At 43.3% G+C, this 22,359-nt stretch overlaps 1 protein-coding gene across 1 annotated transcript; it reads right to left on the bottom strand.

Moving 5' to 3' along the window:
• Positions 1–2,641: 2,641 nt before the first annotated feature.
• On the bottom strand, positions 2,642–21,484 carry NEU3 (neuraminidase 3). Its single transcript, XM_069471004.1, has 3 exons — positions 21,212–21,484; positions 15,856–16,067; positions 2,642–6,193 (listed from the first exon to the last, which is right to left on the bottom strand). Exons 1-3 carry the CDS (start codon positions 21,273–21,275, stop codon positions 5,114–5,116), a joined length of 1,356 nt encoding a protein of 451 aa, XP_069327105.1. The 5' UTR covers positions 21,276–21,484; the 3' UTR covers positions 2,642–5,113.
• Positions 21,485–22,359: the final 875 nt, after the last annotated feature.

Below are 22,359 nucleotides of genomic sequence, written 5' to 3' on the forward strand. Positions count from 1 at the left end.
TGAAATGGTACTCTTTTTCTGTTGGATCTGCTATTACTAAATCCATAGGAAAGTAGGGGGGAAAGTCTGGTAAAGTTACTGAAAGCCTAGAAAGGTTTAAAAGTTAGAACCTAGAACTCCCCAAAAGTATAGTAAGCAACAAAGTTAAATCCGTGTAATCAGCTCTTTTGTGCTCCATTCTGGTGTAAGGATATGTTTTATAATATTGGATTTGGGTTTTATCTACTATTTATGGTTTGAAATGTTCAAAGTCATCAGCTCTACTAAATTTGTAATTGGTACTTATGTTTAAGGCAGTTTAATCCAGTTTATTATTGTTCAAATATTCAAGAGTTTTTCAATGTTTTATTGGATATGAGTTTAATAAACTGAGCACTAAAGTTTATGTAGTTCTGCACATTTCTTTCAAGCCCAAAGACCTCTCAGACATTGAGCAATCTATTAATAAAAACACAAAAATAGATCATTGAATATCTTTTTATTGATTATGTAAAAAATTATTACAAAACTATTTTAAAAGGGAAATGAGTTCTCTGAACTTCATTTATTCTTTCATCATTATATGACTCTCGTGTTGTAACAACAGATATGCCCACTTGAAAGTTTTTCAATAGTGACTTTGTTCTAAGAAAGCAGACTGACCTACTGACAGAACTTAAGGAGTTACGCTGAAACATCTGGCCAAATTCAGTAGTGCCTTAAGCATCCCAATGGAACAAGGTCAAGTAAAAAGCAGAAGGTAAGTTAAAGCTATCACCCAATTTAATTTAGGTAAGTATCTGTGGCCCCTTCGTCTACAATTTGAGATTAACCTTAAGGTGTTTTGAAAAGAGAATGAAATATGCAGTGACAGGCACTGGAGCCACTGTCAGTAGTGATTCTGTGCCTCGGTTCCTGAAGGCAAAAGCTAGTGTACAGTCATGGTAACCCTGTCCTGCTTCCCTTAATAGGTAATTAATTATGTCCAAATGACAATATATAAGAGTGCAAAGGATTATTATTAACAAAGTTTTCTGAAAGTAAAAGTTCTTATGAAAAGCAAAAAGTTACCTCAAATTCATTTTTTGAAAGAAGCTGGGTACAAACTAGATATTAGGATGATAATTATCTCACAATTTCCTTAATAAAAAAAACAGTAGTCACCAGAATTAAGCTCTTTATTCATCTTCCTTGTTTCAAAGAATGATGGTAGTTTTCATGGTACAGAGAGAATTCTGGGCACTTGGCATCACAGAGCCAAGACACACTCAGAACACACTGAGCCTCAGCATCTCCCCTGGAGTCCTGCAGAAGTGGCAGTTACAGAAAATCCAATCAGGGACAGAGGGGAAATGCCACTTAAATGAAAACCCCAAATCAAGACTTGGCTTTAGGCTTGGGCTATGATCCGTGGGACATCCAGACAGGACCAAGTTCCAGCCGGAGAAAGGCCCATTCCCAGGAAGTAGCACAACTTGACCTGGATGCAGGCCAGGACAGAGAACACTCGTTAGGCTGAGTGTTCGGCAGGTTTCAAATGTTACCCAATCCATGAAGTGATGCAACACCCTCCTCTCCGTGGCGGAACTCCCCTGGCCTCCTCAATTAGCTCCAGGAGGCCAAGGGTCTTTGGCTCACTCACTCACTCAGCATATCTTTACTACTGTCTACTCTGTTCCAGGCTCTGTGCTGGGTGCAGCGGACAAAGGGAAGAATCAGACATAGCCCTTACCTTCAGGGGATTCAGAATACGATAGAAAAAGCATATATTTACAGATAAGTTGCTGTGACTCAAAGTGTAAAGGACACAATTCACAGCCTAGAAGAGGCCTAGAGGTACCACACAGACAACAATACATGGCAGCCTGTGGTAAGGACCAAAGGGAAGCTCAGACTGTGAACTCTGGCACCACAAGAGGATGACTAACGCAGTGGGGAAAACTTAGGGCCTATGAGTGAGCGGCCTCATCTGACTACAGTAGAGATATCAATCCCTACTGCCCCCAGAGGAGGCCGTGCGGCCTCAGGCTGACCTCTGGGGGTCCTTTGGGCTACCCGGCAGGCAGTGTGAAAAGTCCCTCGCCTATGGCTGCAGCTGCAGGATGTCCTGTGGACATGTGAGGGGAGACTGGTGACCAGGAGAAACGGGCCCAAATGAAGCATTCAAGCAACAAAGGCCTTGCTTTGAATCTCAGAGGCATGAGAGGGACCCAGAGGCTGAATGGGTAGGAGACTAGCCTGAGCACATACCAGCTGCAGGAGGCCCCCCTCATGCTTCCTACGCTCCCCGTGGTGGGCATGTGTGCGGGATGGATCCATTCTACAAGGGTCCAAGGGACACGGTAGGAGCTGCTGAGGGCAAAGGACCACAGCCTATTAGATAGTCCTCTTTTCATGCCTACACTTTATAGGCTCCTACCTGCTGTCCTCTTTTCTTCACAGCTGCCACCAGCTGCCCTATCTTTTCCACTCTGCACAACTGAGGGCGGCTGAAATGGGCTCAGTTAGGTTACCAGTATCATGGTATAGGTCCCTGAAGGCCTCGGGTAATTGGCACACAGTTGGCATACATACATGGACAAATTAAACCAGCTTACAGATGCAGGGTTGGGTGAGACCTTCTCCGCAGGCTAAGCTGCTGGCCTGTGCAGGTATCTCAGGGAACAGCCCCAGCCTGTTGTCATTTCTTCTCCACAGCAGCTACCACCTACACCATCTCTCTAGCCTAGGCCTCATGTCTCTGCCACTTTCTTTCTCTCCCTAGGGTGCCAGGACTCTAAGCTGCTGTTCTTTTTCTTCACAGCTGCCATCACCCACTATTCCTCTCTTGAGTCCTCATTCTGGATTTCCCCTGTCCCCAACCCTCTTTTCTTACTATTCCTGCAATAAGCACATAGGCTCTTTCCCAGTTAAGAGTTTCAGTGCTAGTCATTAAGAAGCAGCAAATAAGAGGCAAGGAGAAGGAGTAAGAGGAGGCCAATCTAGAGATGGGCCTCTGTGAGCACTGGTAGTAGACGTCTCTGGTCCAACTGGCATGGGACCAAGGTCCCTGCCTTGACTCCCTTCTTGGATAGTCCTAAAGAAATCTCGATATTCTCCTTCTCTGCATCCTTGAGCCCTGATTACAGGACTTAGCCATCTTTCTTATTCCTATCTGCTTGCGGATAGTATTCAGGAAAGCTCTGCTGAACAAGGAGTTTCTACCACTCAGGAGGGGGCTGCCTTTTTAATCCTCTCCCCTTCCCCAATTCCCCCCTGCACCACCAACCCTGTCCACCCCTAGACACCCACCGCCCTCCACTTGCCAATCTGACGGAGCTCTTCCCTGACACTGGGCTTCATATAAGGAAGTAGAGGGAAGCAGTTATACATTACTTCATCCAACAACTGGAAGGTTCTGCATGTCAGGCTAAATGTCCTTCAGTGGGCAGTGGGGAGCCACAAATGACTCTGAACCAAGGAATGGCGACAGAAAGTACCTTGCATTATACACTCAAGAAATATTTAGATAAATGTATACATGAGTGAATGATCATAACTGTGTATTAGGAAGATTAGTTTGGCAAACGTATGAGAGGCTAAAGGAATTTTTTAAAGACACTAAGCCATGACCTTAAGCAATATGCTGAAGTAGACACAGTTAACCTCTCTACTTTCAACCTGTAAGACTCTCCTCTACCCACCTGGTACAACTGCAACCCACAGCCTCCTAGGGTCTATTCTGTGACTAAGATTTGTTCACTGTGTTCATTACCCGGCACCAAATATATTTAGTTGATACCACTTTAAGGCATTATCCTCCTAAAACAGGGACAAAAAATAAATCTCTCATGATAGAATTTCTGCCACAATAACAGGATGTGGGATAGGAACAACCAATCTGGTGTCACCTGAGAGACTCAGCACTGGCTAAGTTCACCACCAAAACTATTAGACAAAAAGGCATCCTGACTTCTCAAGTAGTGATTCCAGTGGGTCTAAACAAACAGGCCTGATGCAGAGGTTTGGGGGTCCAGACCTAACAGTGAAGACCTTGTCCACACGTAAAGGAGCGGCTGTGCCAGGACGACATTCTGAGAACAAACTTGAGGGAAACCCAGCAGCCTGGACAAGCCCTTAGACAGATGACTCCAGGAGCACTGAAGAGGCAACTAAGACAATGACATCAGGAGCTGTCATCGCCCCAACTTGTAGACCAATATCTACAAACTATCTCATCAGCTGCATTTATTTTCTTGAATTGTTTCCCTCTTCTAGCCCCATAAACCATGAGTTCCTAGAGGGCAGAGATTGTGGGAAGTTTTGTCCAGTATTTTAAAGTCCTAATCCATGTCCTTTTCACATCAGGGACCATCCTAATAAATGAACTTCAAGCTCATCTTTCACTGGGGTAATGCCATCAGATGCAATAAGATAAGCACTATTATCAAGGGCCACTGGCATTGAGCTTCTCATTTTTCTCCCGAGAAAACGATGCTTTCTGAATGAGGAAAGGAAGGTTGAGCAGAGCTACAATGCTGGAGAAGGTAGATGACCTCATGATTCTACTGTTTTGCTCAATTCGTCTAGGATAGAGAGCCTATAGAGCTCTGAACATGATTAAAAGGATGAAAGTGGTTTTGTTATTAAAAATGGAACGAACCATCCAGATCTTCCTTTCTGCCATGACACCTGCTTATAACCTCACACTTGGATGACAGGCAAGTCATTTGACCAGATAAGTCCTCTGATTTCCATTGTGAGATCAGAGTCCTTTAAGCAGCCAGGACTTGCGAATCATGGAGCATGCAGGCACTCTGCCTCTCCTAGGGATGGGAAGACGAGAAATCACAGAACCAATCCTCTCATTTTACAGATGGAGACCTGAGGCCAAAGTTCAGGTGACATGTCCAACATCCTAAAGCAAGCCAGTGGCAGAGCCAGGACCACATCCCGGTCTTCCAACTCCCAGTTCAGTGCTCTTTCCACTGCAGTAGCTATGGCAAAATTGTCATGCTGTTCTTTGGAGGGGCAGAAGTAAAAAAGGGTAGGAAATAAAATATTAAGTTTTGGGATTCTCTGTAGGCTCTACTAACCTCTGCTATCCTGCCTGTGGTTGCCATTTCCTTCCACAGAAGGTTGGTTCCTAAGCCCATTAGTTAGTCTTGAAGTGGCTCAGATTCCTACCAGGGCTGGTGCAGTCCTCCTGCATGTGGCTCAGGATCTCTCGGTCTGTAAACAGGCGGAAGGCAATCTGCTCACACTCCCGCTTGATCCCACATTCAAACAAACACCCAAACAAGCCCTCCTCCTCCAGAGCAGCCAGATCAGAGTAGCCACAGGGCCCACAGTGCAAGATCCAGGGGTGGGACCAGCAGGCAGCCTCCAAGGGGGTCTGGTTGAGGTAGATACCTAGGTCAACCCTCCGTTTCTTACTGACCGGGTGGGAGTACAAGAGCCACGATTCTGAGGGTGTTCCAGCTTCCTCCTCCAGCCTCAGTGAACTGTCTGGCAGAAGGCTCGGCTGAATGGAAGCATTTTTGCCACTAGTGTCCTGGCACCTATGTGGGATTCCCAGGGGCCAGAAACTCACCACACTGCCTTGGCAGCCATGCGGGGGCTCACGGAGCTGTCGGCTCAGGGCTGGTCTCTGAAAGCATTCACCATAGTCAGTGCTGAGAGCCTCTGCCCGGTGCCTGTTTGGTGTCCGGGCACTGCAATATAGCACAGCGTGGCCAGCCCTCCCAGTCACCTCTGCCACTTGGCACTCCACTGTCACCATGGGCTTAATAAGCCTGCCGTGGTGCCATGTGACCCCCAGGTCATCACTGTAGATCATCAGAGAATGAGGCCTGGCTTTACATGGTAGCCTCAAGCAAAAGAACCAGTAAGGGATGTAGTAGGTGTATGCAGGGATGACCAGCCTCCCCGACTGCAGCTGGACACCGTGACCTGGGCCCACAGCAAACGTGGCCCAGTGTTTCATCTCTGGGCCAATGACCTCCTCGGTCAAGTCCCTCAGTTCACTCCACGAACACCCAGCATCCTGACTGCAGATGAAGCAGAGGCGGGCAGCGTTCCTGCCCGACACGATCTGTTGATGTTCGGTGACATGGTCCCGCACACAGATGAAGAACAGGAACACACGACCACTCTTCCGCTCCCACACAGGACAGGGGTTCATGGTCCGATGCCCAGGCAGTGTGGCTTCCATCAGTGGCTTCAGAGGTCCCCACTAGACAAGGGGACATGAGAGAGAGTAGGAGTGAGATACTAATAAGAAGATATGAGGCTCCTTAAAAGTATTAGTACTTTTCATAAACAAGAAATAGATGATATTGAAATCTACAAAATCATGAAGGCCCAAATATCACTAAATGCTCAAGTATCATAGGATGACTCATAAAGCTGGAAAGAGACAATGGTAAATATTGCACATGCTGTCCCCCGTGTCTGGAATGCTCTTCCTCACCTTATCTAACTTTCAAATCATTCTCCCATACCCAACTCAAAAGTCACTCCTTTATGAAGCCTTCCCTGAAACTCCCTAACAAATTATAGCATTTATTGTATAGCAATGTAATCTTTCCATAACTGTCTCCCTTCCTAGACTAGGAGCCTTTTGAAGGTAGAAACCAAATTACACTAATTTTTTACCTCCAGATGTGTCACATGATAGGAGCTAAATAAACGTTTTTACAAAGAAAGAAAAAAAAGAAGTAAAGAAGAAAAGAAAAAAGAAAAAGGAAGGAAAGAAGGAAGGAAGGAGAGAGGGAAAAGAAAAGGAAGAAAATCAAGGCAGGCAAATAGGGAAGTTCTAGGCAAATAAAGGAAAATTTAAGACAAAGATTTTTTTCCTTCCTGTACTGAGACGGCAATTCATAACAGTGTTGTTGAAAGCTCAAGCTTGGAGTCAGAGGCACCTAGTTCAAACCCTGATTTTTATCACTTATTTTGTGGCTTTGGGCAAATTACTTTACTTTACCTGAAGTTCTTCTTTTGTGAAATGAAGAATTTAATAACATCCTCACAGAGGAGCTGTTATAAGGATACAATGAGATAATGTCTAATCAGACATATCACAAAGCAAGGTCTAATCTCCCTGATATGTTTTTAAAACAACACTAGAAATTGGTAAGAAAATTTCTAAGAACCCAATAGAAATGGGCAAAGGGAAAGATCAGACAACTACCAGAAAAAGAAAAAAAATGAAAATATGTTCAACCTCTTACATAAACAAGAAATGCAAATTAAAACTAAACTGACATAGCATTTTTCATCTAACAAATTGGCAAAATCATAAAGCTTGACAATATTCTGTTGGCAAAAATGTGAAGAAACAGGTACTGTCATGGTTCAATCCTTATATGGGACATATCAAAATTACAAATACACTTGCCCTTTCCCAGCATTCCCAATTCTGGGAATTTATCCTAAGATTTATCTGCTCATCAAATTAAGTATGTATAATATTATTCTCTGTAGCATTGCTTGAAATAGCAAAATACTGCAAACAGCCCAAATATTCATCACTAGAGGACTGGTGAAATGAACATATAATACATGGGATTTAAAAAAAAAAAGACCAAATAAAAAAATAATTAAAAATTTAAACAAATTTTTTTTAAAAGAAGACCTTTTTTCTATATATATTGATATGGAAAGACATCTATAATATCTTATTAAATGAACAAAGCAAAATACACAACAGTGTACATAATATGCTCTTATCTGCCTAAGAAATGTGGAGGAAAGGGACTTCTGGTTCCAGGAAACCAAGTAATTTGACCAACTTCTACTGAGAACCAGAAAAGATAGAAAAAATATTAAAACAAACATAAAACTATCTGTTTGAAAGCACCAGAGAGCAAACAAGGCAATGATGAATTATATGCCAGGAACTGAGGGTTCATTCAGAGGTTGGCTGGGTACGTCAAGTTGCCTTTCCCTTCAGGGTAGCCCTACGATTTCTCAAAGAGGTAACTGAGAGGCTGAGAAGCTGAGCAATTCATTTGACAGCCTTTTGGGGACAGGAGGACAAAGCTTAGAGGCTCTGGTAAATCCCGCATAATTTGAGACAGAATGTTAGTTGAAGGGCTAAATCGTAGGAACAAGGATGGAACGAAGGCAGACCAGCCCTTACAACCACCACTCTAGAAAACTGGCTGGCATCATCTACTGAAGTGGAACATACACATACCATATGACCCAGTAATTCCACTCCTAGGTACATACCCAGCAAAAATGCAGGCCCATAGTATCACATTCATAGCAGCACTATCTATACTAATAATAGCTTGCCCAAATAGCCAACAACAGTAGGATGGATCACTTAATGGTGGTATATTCACACCATGGAATACTATGTAACAATGGAAGTACACAAATTACAGTTTGACACAATTTGGGTAAATCTCAAGAACATAATATTGAACAAAAAAAGCCAGACATAAAGAATACATAGATTAAAAACAAGCTAAACTCAACTCTAGCTATAAATCAGCACAGTAATTACCTTTGGGGCCATAAGAGAAGTTTCTCAGGTGCTGGCAATATTCTATTTCTCGGAATACTGGTAGTGATTTTTATGTATAATGAGTCCACAAGTATAGCTCTGTCATAACTAATCAAGCTTGCATTTATTTATGTTTTGTGCATTTGACATTCATGTTTTATGTTTTCCAGGTATATGTTATCACTTCACATTTTAAGAAGGTTTAAAAAGGGGTGTTAAGAATATGCACTTATTTTTCTTTGCTTCTTAGCACTGAAAAGATAGGAGTGACTGCCTGTAGGAGGTAGGGGAATAGGAATGGGATGCATACCTTTTAATACTGTTTTTATTTTTCAGCTACATGAATGTATTAACTACCTAGAACAAAAATACATTTTAAATGTATTTCTCTATGAACTGGCAAAACAAATTAAGCAAAGCTCAGATCACAGAATCTCAGAGCCATAAAGGACCACAGGAGTTATCTAGTGTCAATTACCATCTCACAGAAGAGTCTCCTCTAAGTATTCTGGATAAAAGCCTATTCAGTCTCCCCTGGAGCTAGGCTAGTGACAGGGCATTCAGTATCCCTGGGGCAACCCATTCTATGCCAGAGTGCCTTGTGCACTCTACACACCTAAAAGATACGTAATAAAGTCAGCTTAATTATTGAGCAGTCTAGCTGTTGGGAAGTCAGAAGCTCAGTCATCATTAGTGGATGAAATGAGAGGAGAAAATGATTTGGGCTGGCCAGATATGTCTAATATATACTTGACATGAAGGTGGAAGAAACAGTAAGTAAAGCAGAAAAGCCTTGGAATCTAAGATGATCTCATCCAGCGGGAGCAATGGGATATAGCAAACAAGCTAAGGCTTGACGGAGATAAAACAAGGTCGTGGGCTTAAAAGTCTGGATGGGAAACCTGATTAAAGAACAAATGTAATGGTCAAAAAGAATATGAAAAGATGCTCAGCATCACTAGTTATTAGGGAAATGCAAATCAAAATCACAAAGAGAAAATACCTCACACTCATTATGATGGCTACTACAACCTCCCACCACACCCCCACTCCTCACACAAACAGAAAATAACAAGTGTTGACAAAGGTGTGGAGAAACTGGAACGCAGGTGCACTGTTGGTGGGAATGGAAAATGGTACAGCCACTATGGAAAATGGTATGCAGTTTCTCAAAAAATTACATATAGAATTAACATAAGCAGCCAGCCATGGTGGCTTACGCCTATAATCCTAGCATTTGGGGAGGATTACTTGAGCCCAGGAGTTCGTCGAGACCAGCCTGAGCAATAGTGAGACCTTGTCTCTACAAAAAAATTTTAAAAATTAGCTGGCTATGGGGGTGTGTGCCTGTAGTTTCAGCTACTCAGGAGGCTTAGGGAGGACAGGAGGATGATCACTTGAGCCGAGGAGTTTGAGGTTGCAGTGAGCTATGACGACACTGCACTCTAGCTTGGGGAACAGAGTAAGACCCTGCCTCAAAAAAAAAAAAAAAAAAAAAAAAAGATTTACCTACGATCTAGCAACTCCACTTCCAGGCATATATATATATATATATATATATATCCTTAAAAAGCAGGGCCATAGAGATATTTCATACCCTTAATTCATAGCAGTGTTATTCACAACAGCGAATAGGTGGGAGCAACCCAAGTGTCCATCAAGAGATAAATGGATAAACAAAATGTGGTATATAAATACCATGGTATATTAATCAGTCTTAAATAGGAAAGAAATTCTGACACATGCTACAACATGGATGAACCTTGAAGACATTATATTAAGTGAAATAAACCATCACAAACACTATGTGATTCCACTTATGAGGTATCTAGAATAGTCAAATTCATAGAAACAGAATATAGAATAGTGGTTGCCATGCTGAGGAGAGGGAGAAATGGGGAGCTGTTTAATGGGTATAAAATTTCAGTTCTGAAAGGTGGAAAAGTTCTGAACGGTGGAAAAGTCCTAGAGATTGGTTGCACAATTTGAATACACTTAACACTACTGAACTATACATTTAAAAAATGGTTAAGATAGTTAGATGTATTTTATCACAATTAAAAATTTTTTTAAAAGAACAACAAATGTGAAAAAGACTTGGAGGGTCTGGCTAACCATCTATTCAGTATTAGTTCATTGTGTTATGCAGCTGCCAAAGAAGTAAATGCTATATTACCTTAGACTGCAATAAAAGCGTATGTCATTGCTGAGCTGGTCAGTCTACCCTTGGAGTCCCAAGTTCAATTCTGAGTATCACACTTTGAAAAGGGACACTGACATCTCAGACCAGATCCCAAGGACGTTAATCACAATTTTCAAGGGACTAGAAACCAAATCAGGACTGTGGCCTAATGTGCCACTGAAAGAAATGAAGCTTCTTAGCCCATAAAATAGAAGACCCAGAAGGCATGAACACAGCTTCCTGGTACTTCAAAGAGTAGTTCTTTGCAAAAGGCACTTTATCTATAATATGTATAGATTGACTGCCCCAGAAGGCAGAAGACCAATGGGTAAATGTAGGGAAGATGGGAGCATCTCATTAAAAAAAAAAAAAAAAAACTTAACAGTGGCCACAGGATTAAGTCCCTCACTTGAAAAGTTGTGCAAGCAGACCCTTTATGGAAAATGACTAATGTTGAGTTCTTACTATGTAATCTCTGTTATTAATTATATGTTGCAGATGATGAAACAGGGCAGAGTCAAGTATCCCAGGTCACATTGCTAATAAATGGTAGGTCCTGACTAACTCCAAAGCCATGCTCTTAACCACTAAGCCATTAGTAGCTACCAACGGAATACAGAAGATTTCTATATTGGGAAAGAAGTTGGGCTCATGATTCTTCTAACTTCAAGATTCTACAGTAAAATAAATCAGAGAAAGAAAGTAAATAAATAGAGAAGAGAGAATGAGTTAAAGTGGATAAGTTTGTGAATGTGTGTAACTACTAGGTAGTGAGGCTACGCAATAGGTGTGGTCTGATACAAAATGCTTGCTGGGCACAGTGGCTTGCACCTGTAGTCACAGCTACTTAGGAGGCTGAGGTGGGAGGATCTGCTTGAACCCAGGAAGGAGTTCAAGGCTATAGCGTGCCATGATTGTGTCTGTGAATAGCCACTACACCACAGCCTGGGCAACACAGAGAGAGCCTATCTCAAAAAATTAATTAATTGGCTGGTCCGAAGGTAGTGGCTGGTCTCACTTGATTGTTCGTAGTCACTTACAGATTGAACTCCTTGTTCTACTACTTTCCCACCTTCTCACTACTGCACTTGACTAGTCTTAAAAAAAATTAATTAATTTAAAAAAAAAAAGAGGTTAGGCATAGTGGCATGTGCCTGTGCTACTTGGAAGGCTGGGGCAGGAGGATTGCTTGAGCCCAGTAGTTTGCAGCCAACCCAACCCATCTCTTAAAAAAAATTTTTTTTTTCATAAAAAAAAAATTTAACAGCACACTGTAATGGAAAGAGCAACATGACCACAGGCAATGCCTATCCTAAAGGAAATGAAAGAGCTAGACTCTTGACAAGATAAGATAATGAAAGGACGGGAACTGAAAATTCCCTAAAGTAAAAAACTTCACCATAGGGAAACATGAGCCAATGTCATCAAAAGCAAGGACACGGGTTGCTGGCAAGGCCCATGTTCAGCACAGAAGCATTTGCACTATAATAGCAGAACAAGGCATCTGCTATGGATCCGAAGGTTTAAATGTGAGATTTCAGACATCTGTAGGTAGAAAAGCAGGGCAGGTTAGGGGAATTAAAGTACCTATTATAAAGACACATACAGAGAGAAAGAAATGATATAAATACATATTTTTTCCAAAAGACTCTCAAAACCATTATCTCATTTGACTCACTATAGCCTGCCCTGGTAGAGAAGGCAACAATAGGAAACATACGCATACACCTTGTTTTACTGTGCTTCACTTGATTGCACTTTGCAGATACCGAAGGTTTGTGGCAACCCTGCATGGAGCAAGTCTATGGGCATCATTTTTCTAACAGCATGTGCTCACTTTGTGTCTGTGCACATTTTGGTAATTCTCGTGGTAGCTCAAGTTTTGTCATTATTATATCTGTTATGGTGGTCTGTGATCAGTGATCTTTGATGTTACTATTGTCATTGTTTTGGGGCATCACAAACCTCACCCATATAAGACGACAAACAATTGATAAACGTGGTGTATGTTCTGACTGCTGCACTGACCAGCAATTACTCAGTCTGTCTCCCTCTCCTTGGGCCTTCCTATTCCCTCAGACACAACAATTTGAAATGAAGCCAATTAATAACCCTACAATGGCCTCTAAGTGTTTAAGTGAAAGGAACTGGACAGCATCTCTCACTTTAAGTCAAAAGCTAGAAATGGTTACACTTAGTGAGGAAGGCATGTCGAAAGCCAAGATAAGCCAAAAGCTAGGCCTCTTGTGCCAAACAGCTGGCCAAGTTGTGAATGCAAAGGAAAGGTTCTTGAAAGAAATTAAAAGTGCCACTCCAGTGAACACATGAATGATAAGAAAGTAAAACGGCCTTATTGATGATAATGAGAAAGTTTCAGTGGTCTGGATCGATCAAACCAGCCACAACATTCCCTTAAGCCAAAACCTAAGCCAGAGCAAGGCCCTAACTTTCTTCAATTCTATGAATGCTGAGAGAGGCAAGGAAGCTGCAGAAGAAAAGGTGGAAGCTAGCAGAGGTTGGTTCGTGAGGTTTAAGGAAAGAAGCCGTCTCCAGAACACAAAAATACAAGGTGAAGCAGTAAGTGCTGATGTAGAAGCTGCAGTACGTTATCCAGAAGATGCTAAGATCATTTATGAAGGTGGCTACACTAAACAACAGATTTTCAATGCAGACGAAACAGCCTTCTATTAGAAGAACATGCCATCTAGGACTTTCATAGCTACAGAGAAGTCAATGCCTGGCTTCAAAGCTTCAAAGGACAGGCTTACGCTCTTCTTAGGGGCTAACGCAGCTGATGATTTTAAGTTGAAGCCAGTGCTCATTTAGAGCAAAAATCCTAGGATCTTTAAGAATTTTGCTAAATCTACTCTGCCTGTGCTCTATAAATGGAACAATAAAGCCTGATGACAGCACATCTGTTTATAGCATGGTTTAATGAATGTTTTAAGCACACTATTGGGACCTACTGCTCAGGAAAAAAAGATTCCTTTCAAAATATTACTGCTCATTGACAATGCACCTGGTTACCTAAGAGCTCTGATGGAGATGTACAAGATTAACGTTGTTTTCATGCCTGCTAACACAACATCCATTCTGCAGCCCATGGATCGAGTCATTTCAAATTTCAAGTCTTATTATTTAACTATAAAATAGATATATTTTATAAGTCTATAGCTGCCATAGATAGTGATTCCTCTGATGGAGCTGGGCAAAGTAAATTGAAAACCTTCTGGAAAGGATTCATCATTCTAGATGCCATTCAGAACATTCATGATTCATGGGAGGAGGTCAATATAGTCACATTAACAGGAGTTTGGAAGAAGTTGATTCCAACCCTCATGGATAATTGGGAAGTGTTCAAGACTTCAGTGGAGGAAGTAACTGCAGATGTGGTAGAACAGCAAGAGAACTAGAATTAGAAGTGGAGCCTGGGCCAGGTGTGGTGGCTCACTCCTGTAATCCTAGCACTCTGGGAGGCCGAGGCAGGCAGATTGTTTGAGCTCAGGAGTTCGAGACCAGCCTGAGCAAGAGCGAGACCGCCGTTTCTACTAAAAATAGAAAGAGATTATATGGACAACTAAAAATATATATAGAAAAAATTAGCCGGGCATGGTGGCGCATGCCTGTAGTCCCAGCTACTCAGGAGGCTGAGGCAGGAGGATCGCCTGAGCCCAGGAGTTAGAGGTTGCAGTGAGCTATGATGAGGTCACTGCACTCTAGAGTGAGACCCTGTCTCAAAAATAAATAGATAAAAAATAAAAAAATAAAAACTTGAATGAATAAAGAATTGCTTCTTATGGATGAGCAAAGAAAGTGGTTTCTTGAGATAGAATCTGCTCCTGGTGAAGATGCTGGGAACATTGTTGAAATGACAACAAAGGATTGTTGTCATAGTTGATAAAGCAGCAGCAGGGTTTGAGAGGATTGACTCCAATTTGGAAAGAAGTTCTACTATGGGTAAAATGCTGTCAAACAGCATGACATACAACAGAGACTCTTTCATAAAAGGAAGAGTCAATCGATGTGGCCAACTTCATTGTTGTCTTATTTTAAGAAATTATATACATAAGCAGAAAATGCATCTACAAAAAAATTTAAAAAACAGGAAATTACCACAGCCACCCCAACCTTCAGCAACTACTGCCCTGATCAGTGAGCAGCCACCAACATCAAGGCAAGACCCTCCACCAGCAAAAAGATTATGACTCGCTGAAGGGTCAGGTGATCATTAGCAATTTTTAGAAATAAAATATTTTTAAATTAAGGTATATACATTTTTTTAGACAATGGTATTGCATACTTAGACTACAGTATAGTGTAAATATAACTTTTATATGCACTGAAAGACCAAAAAATTCATGTGACTCACTATATTGCAATATTCACTGTACTGTGGTGGTCTGTAACCAAAACTGCAGTATCTTCAAGGTATGCCTATTTAGGGTCTGAAATAACCCTAAATAGCTCCCAGGCCAAAGACCAGCAACCCTTTTTTCCTCACTAAAAATATAGTAAAAATATACAGCTTAAGAGCAAGGGCTCCAACTCCAGTTCTGTCACTTATTACATGTGTGCCCAAAGCAACTCACTTAATTCTCAGGCCCGGTTGCCTCCTATAAAATGGGAATACTAATAGGTACCCCACATAAAGCACTCAGTGGTAGCAGCAGTATGGTTGTTACTGTTCTCCCCCCTTAGTCATCTGTTAAATGTGGTCTTGAGCAAGTTACATACCTCTTAGAGCACCAGGATCCCTCATCAGCAAAACGGGACTAACCGTGCTTACTTCCTTGAGTGACTTGTGAAGATTAAAGGGAATATAAATGAAAAGTATGCCATATATTAGCTGAATCTGAATGAACTGTGGAAGCCTCTGGAATAAGAGATTAAGTCTGCTTCTACTGCTGTATTATAGCTGCATGATCTTGAGCAAATGGCAACCTCTCTGAGTCTCACTTTCCTCATTCGCAAAATGTGACTGACAACAGTACCTATGACACAGTGGCTATGAGGACCTAACATGCCCCAGGCACACAATAAGCACTCGGTAAGAGCCATTTGTTTTTTACTATTTTTTTCCTCCTTAGCTCCCCACACAGGGCTTTTCCTGCACTGATGGGAAAAGGAACAGACCCTGAAGTGCTCTGAGCTCTGTGGAGAGAAACGGAGGCCCAGGCTCAGATCTGGGACGAGGAGTCACCTGTACCGAGTGCCCAATCCTCAACCCTCGCCTCAGCACCAGGTGGAGAGCATCCTCATCCCTGCTCGTGGAGCGCTTCTCTGCAAAGGCCAGGAGGGTGTGGGTGGGGGGCACGTAGAGCAGGGCTGGGATCCGGTAGGTAATCCCTTTCTTGTCTTCCTGCTGGAACAGAGGGCTGTTGAAGGAGCACGATGTCACTTCTTCCATGACCTCTGCAAGGACAGGAGGCAGCTCAATGTGTGTCCATATCCATGTGCTGGCCTGCATATAAGTTTTGCTCTATCATTCCATTTCTAGAGAGCAAATGGGAGGCACAGATGTACTCAAGTGCTTATTTTTTTATCCGAGGTTAACATATGGTCTCAACAGCAGAGAGCAAGCAATATACATTCTCACTTAACAAATCTATTCTCCAGACTCTATGAGAATCCTAAGCAGCCTGGGTCAACTATGTGTCTCTCCAGAGATGTTCTGCATTTGTTTCTGCCAAACATCTGCCATAATAACCCATTAACCCAGGGGCATTACCAGCCTGGGCTGGTTTCTAATGTTAGTTTCTTGGCTTGGGGTTTCTAGGCCATTTGGGTAATATGAATATAAACTCAAATCCACATGAATGAATGCCTGTGGTTTAGAATTGTCCAGGAAAACTTTTTTCCTGTACTAAAGGCTAGGATTAAAGGAAATCTTCCTTGTCATCTCTCTGTGTCAGTAGGGAGATTTTTTTCTTTCCTAGTTGCTATGGTTTGCTATGGTTTGAATGCTTGTCCCCTCCAAAACTCATGTTGAAACTTAATCCCCAATATGGCAGTACTGAGAGGTGGGGCATTTAAGAGGTGATTGGGTCATGAGGCTCTGCCCTCATGAATGGGTTAACAGATTAATGGGTTATCATGGGAGGGGCATTAGTGGCTTTATAAAAGGAGAAAGAGACCTGAGCTACCATGTTAGCATGATCAGCCCCCTTGCCATGTGAGGCACCACACTGCCTCAGACCTGCAGAGAGTCCCCACCAGCAAGAAATCCCTCCTCAGATGTGGCCCCCTGGACCCTGGACTTCTCAGCCTCCATAACTGTAAAAAATACATTCCTTTTCCTTATAAATTACCCAGTTTCAAGTATTCTGTCGTAAGCAACAGAAAAGGGATTAAGACCCTAGTTCACCCTATCAGAAGGTGTACACCCTACATAGGATATAGATTTTCAAGGGACCTAGAGTGTAATCCATCTGGGCCTGTAGCTTTGTTTGCTAACAACAGGCCTATCAAAGCCCAAGTTTCTAGTTAAGTGAAACCAGCAAACACCCAGTGCAGCTGAGGGCAGGTCAAGATCCTGACTACTCTGGTTCAGGCTTGGTTTCCAGGCTCCTGGAGAATTCTTGTACTTTCTTGCAATTTCAGCTATTAAGGGCTTTGTTATATTCTATTCACCATTTACAGGTTAGCCAGCCTGCCATAATGCTGACAGTGGAAGTCTCTGAGTGCTCGTCTGGAAGAAAGCCAGGTGTTCCACCTCCCAGAGGCCCCAAAAAGGCAATCAAGCCAGACAGACAAAAACCAGGCTTAGAGTTGCTTTTTCCTCAAACCCTCTGTCACCCAAGCCCTATCTTACAAGTCATTTGTAAACATTTTCAGGCTGTAAGAACTTGGCCTTTAAGGCCTTCTTCATTTATTTAATAAATATTTCTGGGTGCCTACTCTGTATCAGGCCGTAAGATATGTGCTGAGGAGACAGAGAAGACTCAGAGGTCCCTGCTCTCAAGAAACCCACATCCAGGTGAGGGAAACAGACGTAGAACATGACGGAATAAGCACTGCTTTCGAGGTAAATACAAGAGCAAGTAGGAAAACAGAAAAGGGGCAGATCGAGGCACCAGAGAAGGATTTTTGGAGATGGTAATAACTGAACAAGTAAGCTCCTGCCTCACATAGTTATATGCTCTTCGTGGACTCACTTCTTTCAGACGGCCACATAGCTCACTCCCTCAGCTCCTTCACTCCGATCACACACCACCCAATCAGCGAGGGCTTCTCTGCAACTCCGTTGCCGCTCCCCATCCTCTTTCCCTGCTCCATTCTCCACACACTTAGCACCTTCTGATGTCTCATATGTTACACTTAATACATACTACAAAATAGGAGCTCCATAAAGGACAAGAATATGTCTGTTTTATTCACTGCTACACCTCTACATCTAGAACCATGCCTGGTGGTATGTGATGTGCACTCAACAAATAATTTGTTGAATGACTGAATGGCTGAGTGGACAGGATCTTAAAGAATGAACAGTGGGTTAAACACCAACTGAGGGTAAAAAGGAGAAGGGCAGACAGGGTGGGTGTAAAAAGCCTACAGGTGACAGAAAACACAGTGAGCTATGGGAACTCTTGGTGGTTCACTCTGACTACAGTGAGGTGGATTGCAAAAGCTGTGGGCAGAGATGGGACTGAAGGGGCCAGCAGAGTTCAGATCCCAGGAGGCTTTGATACCTTATTAAGGTGTTTATTCCACAGATAGGGGCCACTCAAGAGTTTCTGACAGAGGAATGACATAATTCTTTTAGGCCTAGGCCAATCTCTCGGGCAGCTTTCTAGGCAATAAATTGTAGGGAAAAGTTGCACTGGTTTTGGTGACAGCCTCCTAGTGTCAATCGAGATGAACTTCCACCAATAGCATATGAATGATTCATTTAGTCACTTGTTTCTAACTTAAAGAAGAGGGAAGAACCATGAGGGGAGCAAGAGAGGTGGCTTTGCTGAGTCCAGAAGAAAAGCCTCCCCTCACTCCAATCCTGGGCTCCCAACAGAGGAACCAAAAGCTAGGCAAGGGTAGGCTGTCTCCCCCACACAATACTAGAGCACACCTCTCCCACCCCCGTTCAGGCTCTCCTGCCGGAGAGGGCCAGGCTTTCTTCTAAATAAACATCTGTCCCTGAGCCAGGCTGGTACAATGGTTAAGAACATAGCCTTTGGACCTCACCAGGACTACATGACCTTGGGCATGTTATTCAACTTCCTTGTTTCAGGATCCTCACCTAGAAAATTCAGTAGAGTAGTTGATAGAACTAAACTAAAATGCTTAAGTAAAGTGGCTGTTACAAGGCCTATGACATAGTCCGAGTGCAATATAGGGCAGTTATTATTTTTAGACTACAAATCACTGCATTCCTTCTAGTTTTATTCCTTAAATCCTATGGATTATAATGATGATGATGATAACAACAATTACAACTCCCCTTACTAACAGCATTTAAATTGTTCTTCACCTCTGGGAAAGATCATACTTTAAAATCTTATAACACTTTAATTATGAGTTATACCAACACTACTAATCATCAGCCAACATGTGACTATTAGCTAACATCTAAACGGGAATTCTCCAGGTGATAAGAAGAATTGAGCACAGGATAGGCATGGAGTGGAAGAGAAGGACTAGGAAAAAGAAAGGGAGAAGAAATGGGGAGATCACCAGAGGAGAAGCACAACTTGTCATATGGACTGGATTCAAGTCCCAGCTACATTTGTTTTGCTGTGTGACCTTGTGCTGGGACTGAAGGGGTCAGCAGAGTCCAGAATCCATGACCTCTCTAGGTCATTCCTTGCTCATAAAATGTGGATAATAATACCCACCAGAGGCCGGACACAGTGGCTCACGCCTGTAATCCTAGCACTCTGGGAGGCTGAGGCGGGTGGATCGTTTGAGCTCAGGAGTTTGAAACCAGCCTGAGCAAGAGCGAGACCCCGTCTCTACTAAAAATAGAAAGAAATTAGCTGGACAACTAAAAATATATATATAGAAAAAATTAGCCAGGCATGGTGGCGCATGCCTGTAGTCCCAGCTACTCAGGAGGCTGAGGCAGGAGGATCACTGGAGCCCAGGAGTTTGAGGTTGCTGTGAGGTAGGCTGACGCCACGGCACTCTAGCCTGGGCAACAGAGTGAGACTCTGTCTCAAAAAAAATAACAATGATAATAATACCCACCTAAGAGGATAAATATGAAGAACTACTCAAAAGTGCTTTATAAACTTTAAATACATAGATAATATAAATAAAATAGACAGTATACTATAAATAGCATAAATAGATAGCGTAATATAAATAAAAGTCTTTTAATTATTATAAATTTTGATGTCTTCACAATTAGAGTCATTAGTTTTTGTTAGGACTATGCTGATAATGTTGATGACAGTAGTAACACAGATGGACTCTGGCATTGACACTCAAACTCCTTCACACCAACTGTGTGCTGGGACTAGGGATGGAGAAGAATAGATATGTCAGCTTTGGAGTTGTTCATTTAAGCAGAGAATTCAAATTATTCATTGCTGCTCCATATAATCACCTTCCAATCAAGTCCTCCCTGCTTTCTTACTGGGAGACAGTATAGTATAGTATGGACTCTGACGTTTGACTTGGCTTTGACACTTACTAGCAAGTCACTTTACCTCTGAGCCTCAGTTTCCTCACTTGTAAAATGGAGATAACACCACCTATTCCTCATGCTATAACAATAATGTAATTCCACAGCCTCCAATTAATCCAATGAGCCTCCAGTGAATCCCAGAAGGAGGCCTCCCTATCTTACTTACTCCCAACAACTAATATTTAAGGGACACCTTTCATGTGTCAGACCTTTGAAGATCCTGCAGGCTAAACCTTGTCAAAGTATAGATGGGAAAATTCAGGCCCATAGAGGAGGAAAAGCTTATAGAAGGCCACTAGGTAGCAAAACCCGGACCATGACCCAGGTCTCCTAAGTTCCAGCTCAGGGCTCTTTCTGCTGCCTACACATTCCTCTCTAGTAAGAAAGGTTTTTCCTTCTCAGTTCCCTTTCATCTCTACAATGCTAATTCCCAGGTTTAAGTATGGCATCAGTGAAAAGAAACAAAAATAGAACTGGACAACCCTCTCTGGCTATGTCAGTCCCAGCTGACTGGGTGGCTCTGACTCAATATTCCCTCAAGATTGGATTCAGGCCTGTAATCCCAACACTTTTGGAGGCCGAGGCGGGGAAGTTCCCTTGAGACCAGAAGTTGGAGACCCGCCTGGCAACACAGCGAGACCCCCTGTCTCTACAAAAAAAAGGAAGAAAAATTAGCCAGGTGTGGTGGCAGGCGCCTGTAGTCCCAGCTACCCAGGAGGATCTCTTGGGCCAGGGAGTTCCAAGTTACAGTGAACTACAGCCATGGCACTCCAGCCTGGGTGACAGAGCAAGACTCTGTCTCTAAAAAAAAACAAAAACAAAAACCCAAAAAACCCCGACGATTTCCTAAGCGCAGATGGCGCTGCTGAGCCTGTCTCCACAGTCACAGTGCCCCACTTTTTGGAGGGCTCTCTTGTCTCCCAACCCCGCTCACCTGCACGAGACCCCGGGTCCTCGGTCTGTCTCAGGTCAGAGCTGGGCGCGGGGGACTCTTCCATGGGGCGCGGGAACAGGCCTTCAGGTCTCAGATGCCAAAGACTCGGAGAATGACACGCACCGAGGCTGGGGAGACGGCGACAGAGAGGAGAGAGACGGGGAGAAAGAGAAAACAGATTGAGGACACCGAGACGAGCCCCGAGAAGCGAAGAAAGGGGGTGACGGCTGGAAAGAGGACGGCAGAGACACGGAGACAGAGCCGGGACGGAAAGACCCGCTGGCGAGTAGCGGGGGCGGGCACCGGCGGAGGGAGGCGGGCTCTCGCGGAGGGAGGCGGGCTCTCGCGGAGGGAGGCGGGCTCTCGCGGAGGGAGGCGGGCTCTCGCGGAGGGGGGCGGGCACGGCTTGCAGCCCGCCCCGGGCAGGGGCCAGCCGTAGGCCACCCCGGCAGCCCGCCCCGCCCCCTCGCCGCGACGTGGGGCCTGCGCGACCTCAGTCCACCGCCCCTCGGCTCAGCTCAGGCCCTAGGCCCGGCCTGCTCCCGATGCCCGCTTCCAAGCTCCCGTTTCCTCCCCTTCCCCTCCCCCTCTCCTGTTTCCTCCCCGCAAGCACCTGTATTGGTTGGTCTGTAACCAGGTATCACCACCTAAAGCCTCCCAGGGTAGCCTGAGAGTTGAGCAAAGGTTCGGGGCCTCAGAGGGGACTCCACAAAAAGGACTGGAGGGCCACCCCCCCTTGCAAAAAATGCAAATAAAATATATATTAATATATAATTTATTATATTTGTGTGTATATACGCACATTTACATACATATATTTGTCGCAGAGCACTGAGCTCATCCTTTTGTTTCACAGTCATAGAATCTAACCCCCCTCCCCCCATCCCCCAAAAGGGAAAAAACTGATCTATGATCACTTTTAGTTGGAACCAAATACAATGGAAAGGAATTAGTAAATGTCAATAAAGGGGAAGACAGACAGCTAGCTTAAAGAATGTAAAAATTAAAAACTTCTGTAAGCTTGGGTTTATGATGTATTTTTCTCATTTAAAAAAATCCCGGGCTGGGGCAGGAAAAATACAAAAGGAGTGTGGAATATCTTGTGGTGCCATAAAGTAAGAAAGAGCTCACAAAAGGATGAGGTTTTT

The sequence above is a fragment of the Eulemur rufifrons genome, chromosome 6, assembly GCF_041146395.1.
Source record: "Eulemur rufifrons isolate Redbay chromosome 6, OSU_ERuf_1, whole genome shotgun sequence".
Classification (NCBI taxonomy): Eukaryota; Metazoa; Chordata; class Mammalia; order Primates; family Lemuridae; genus Eulemur; species Eulemur rufifrons.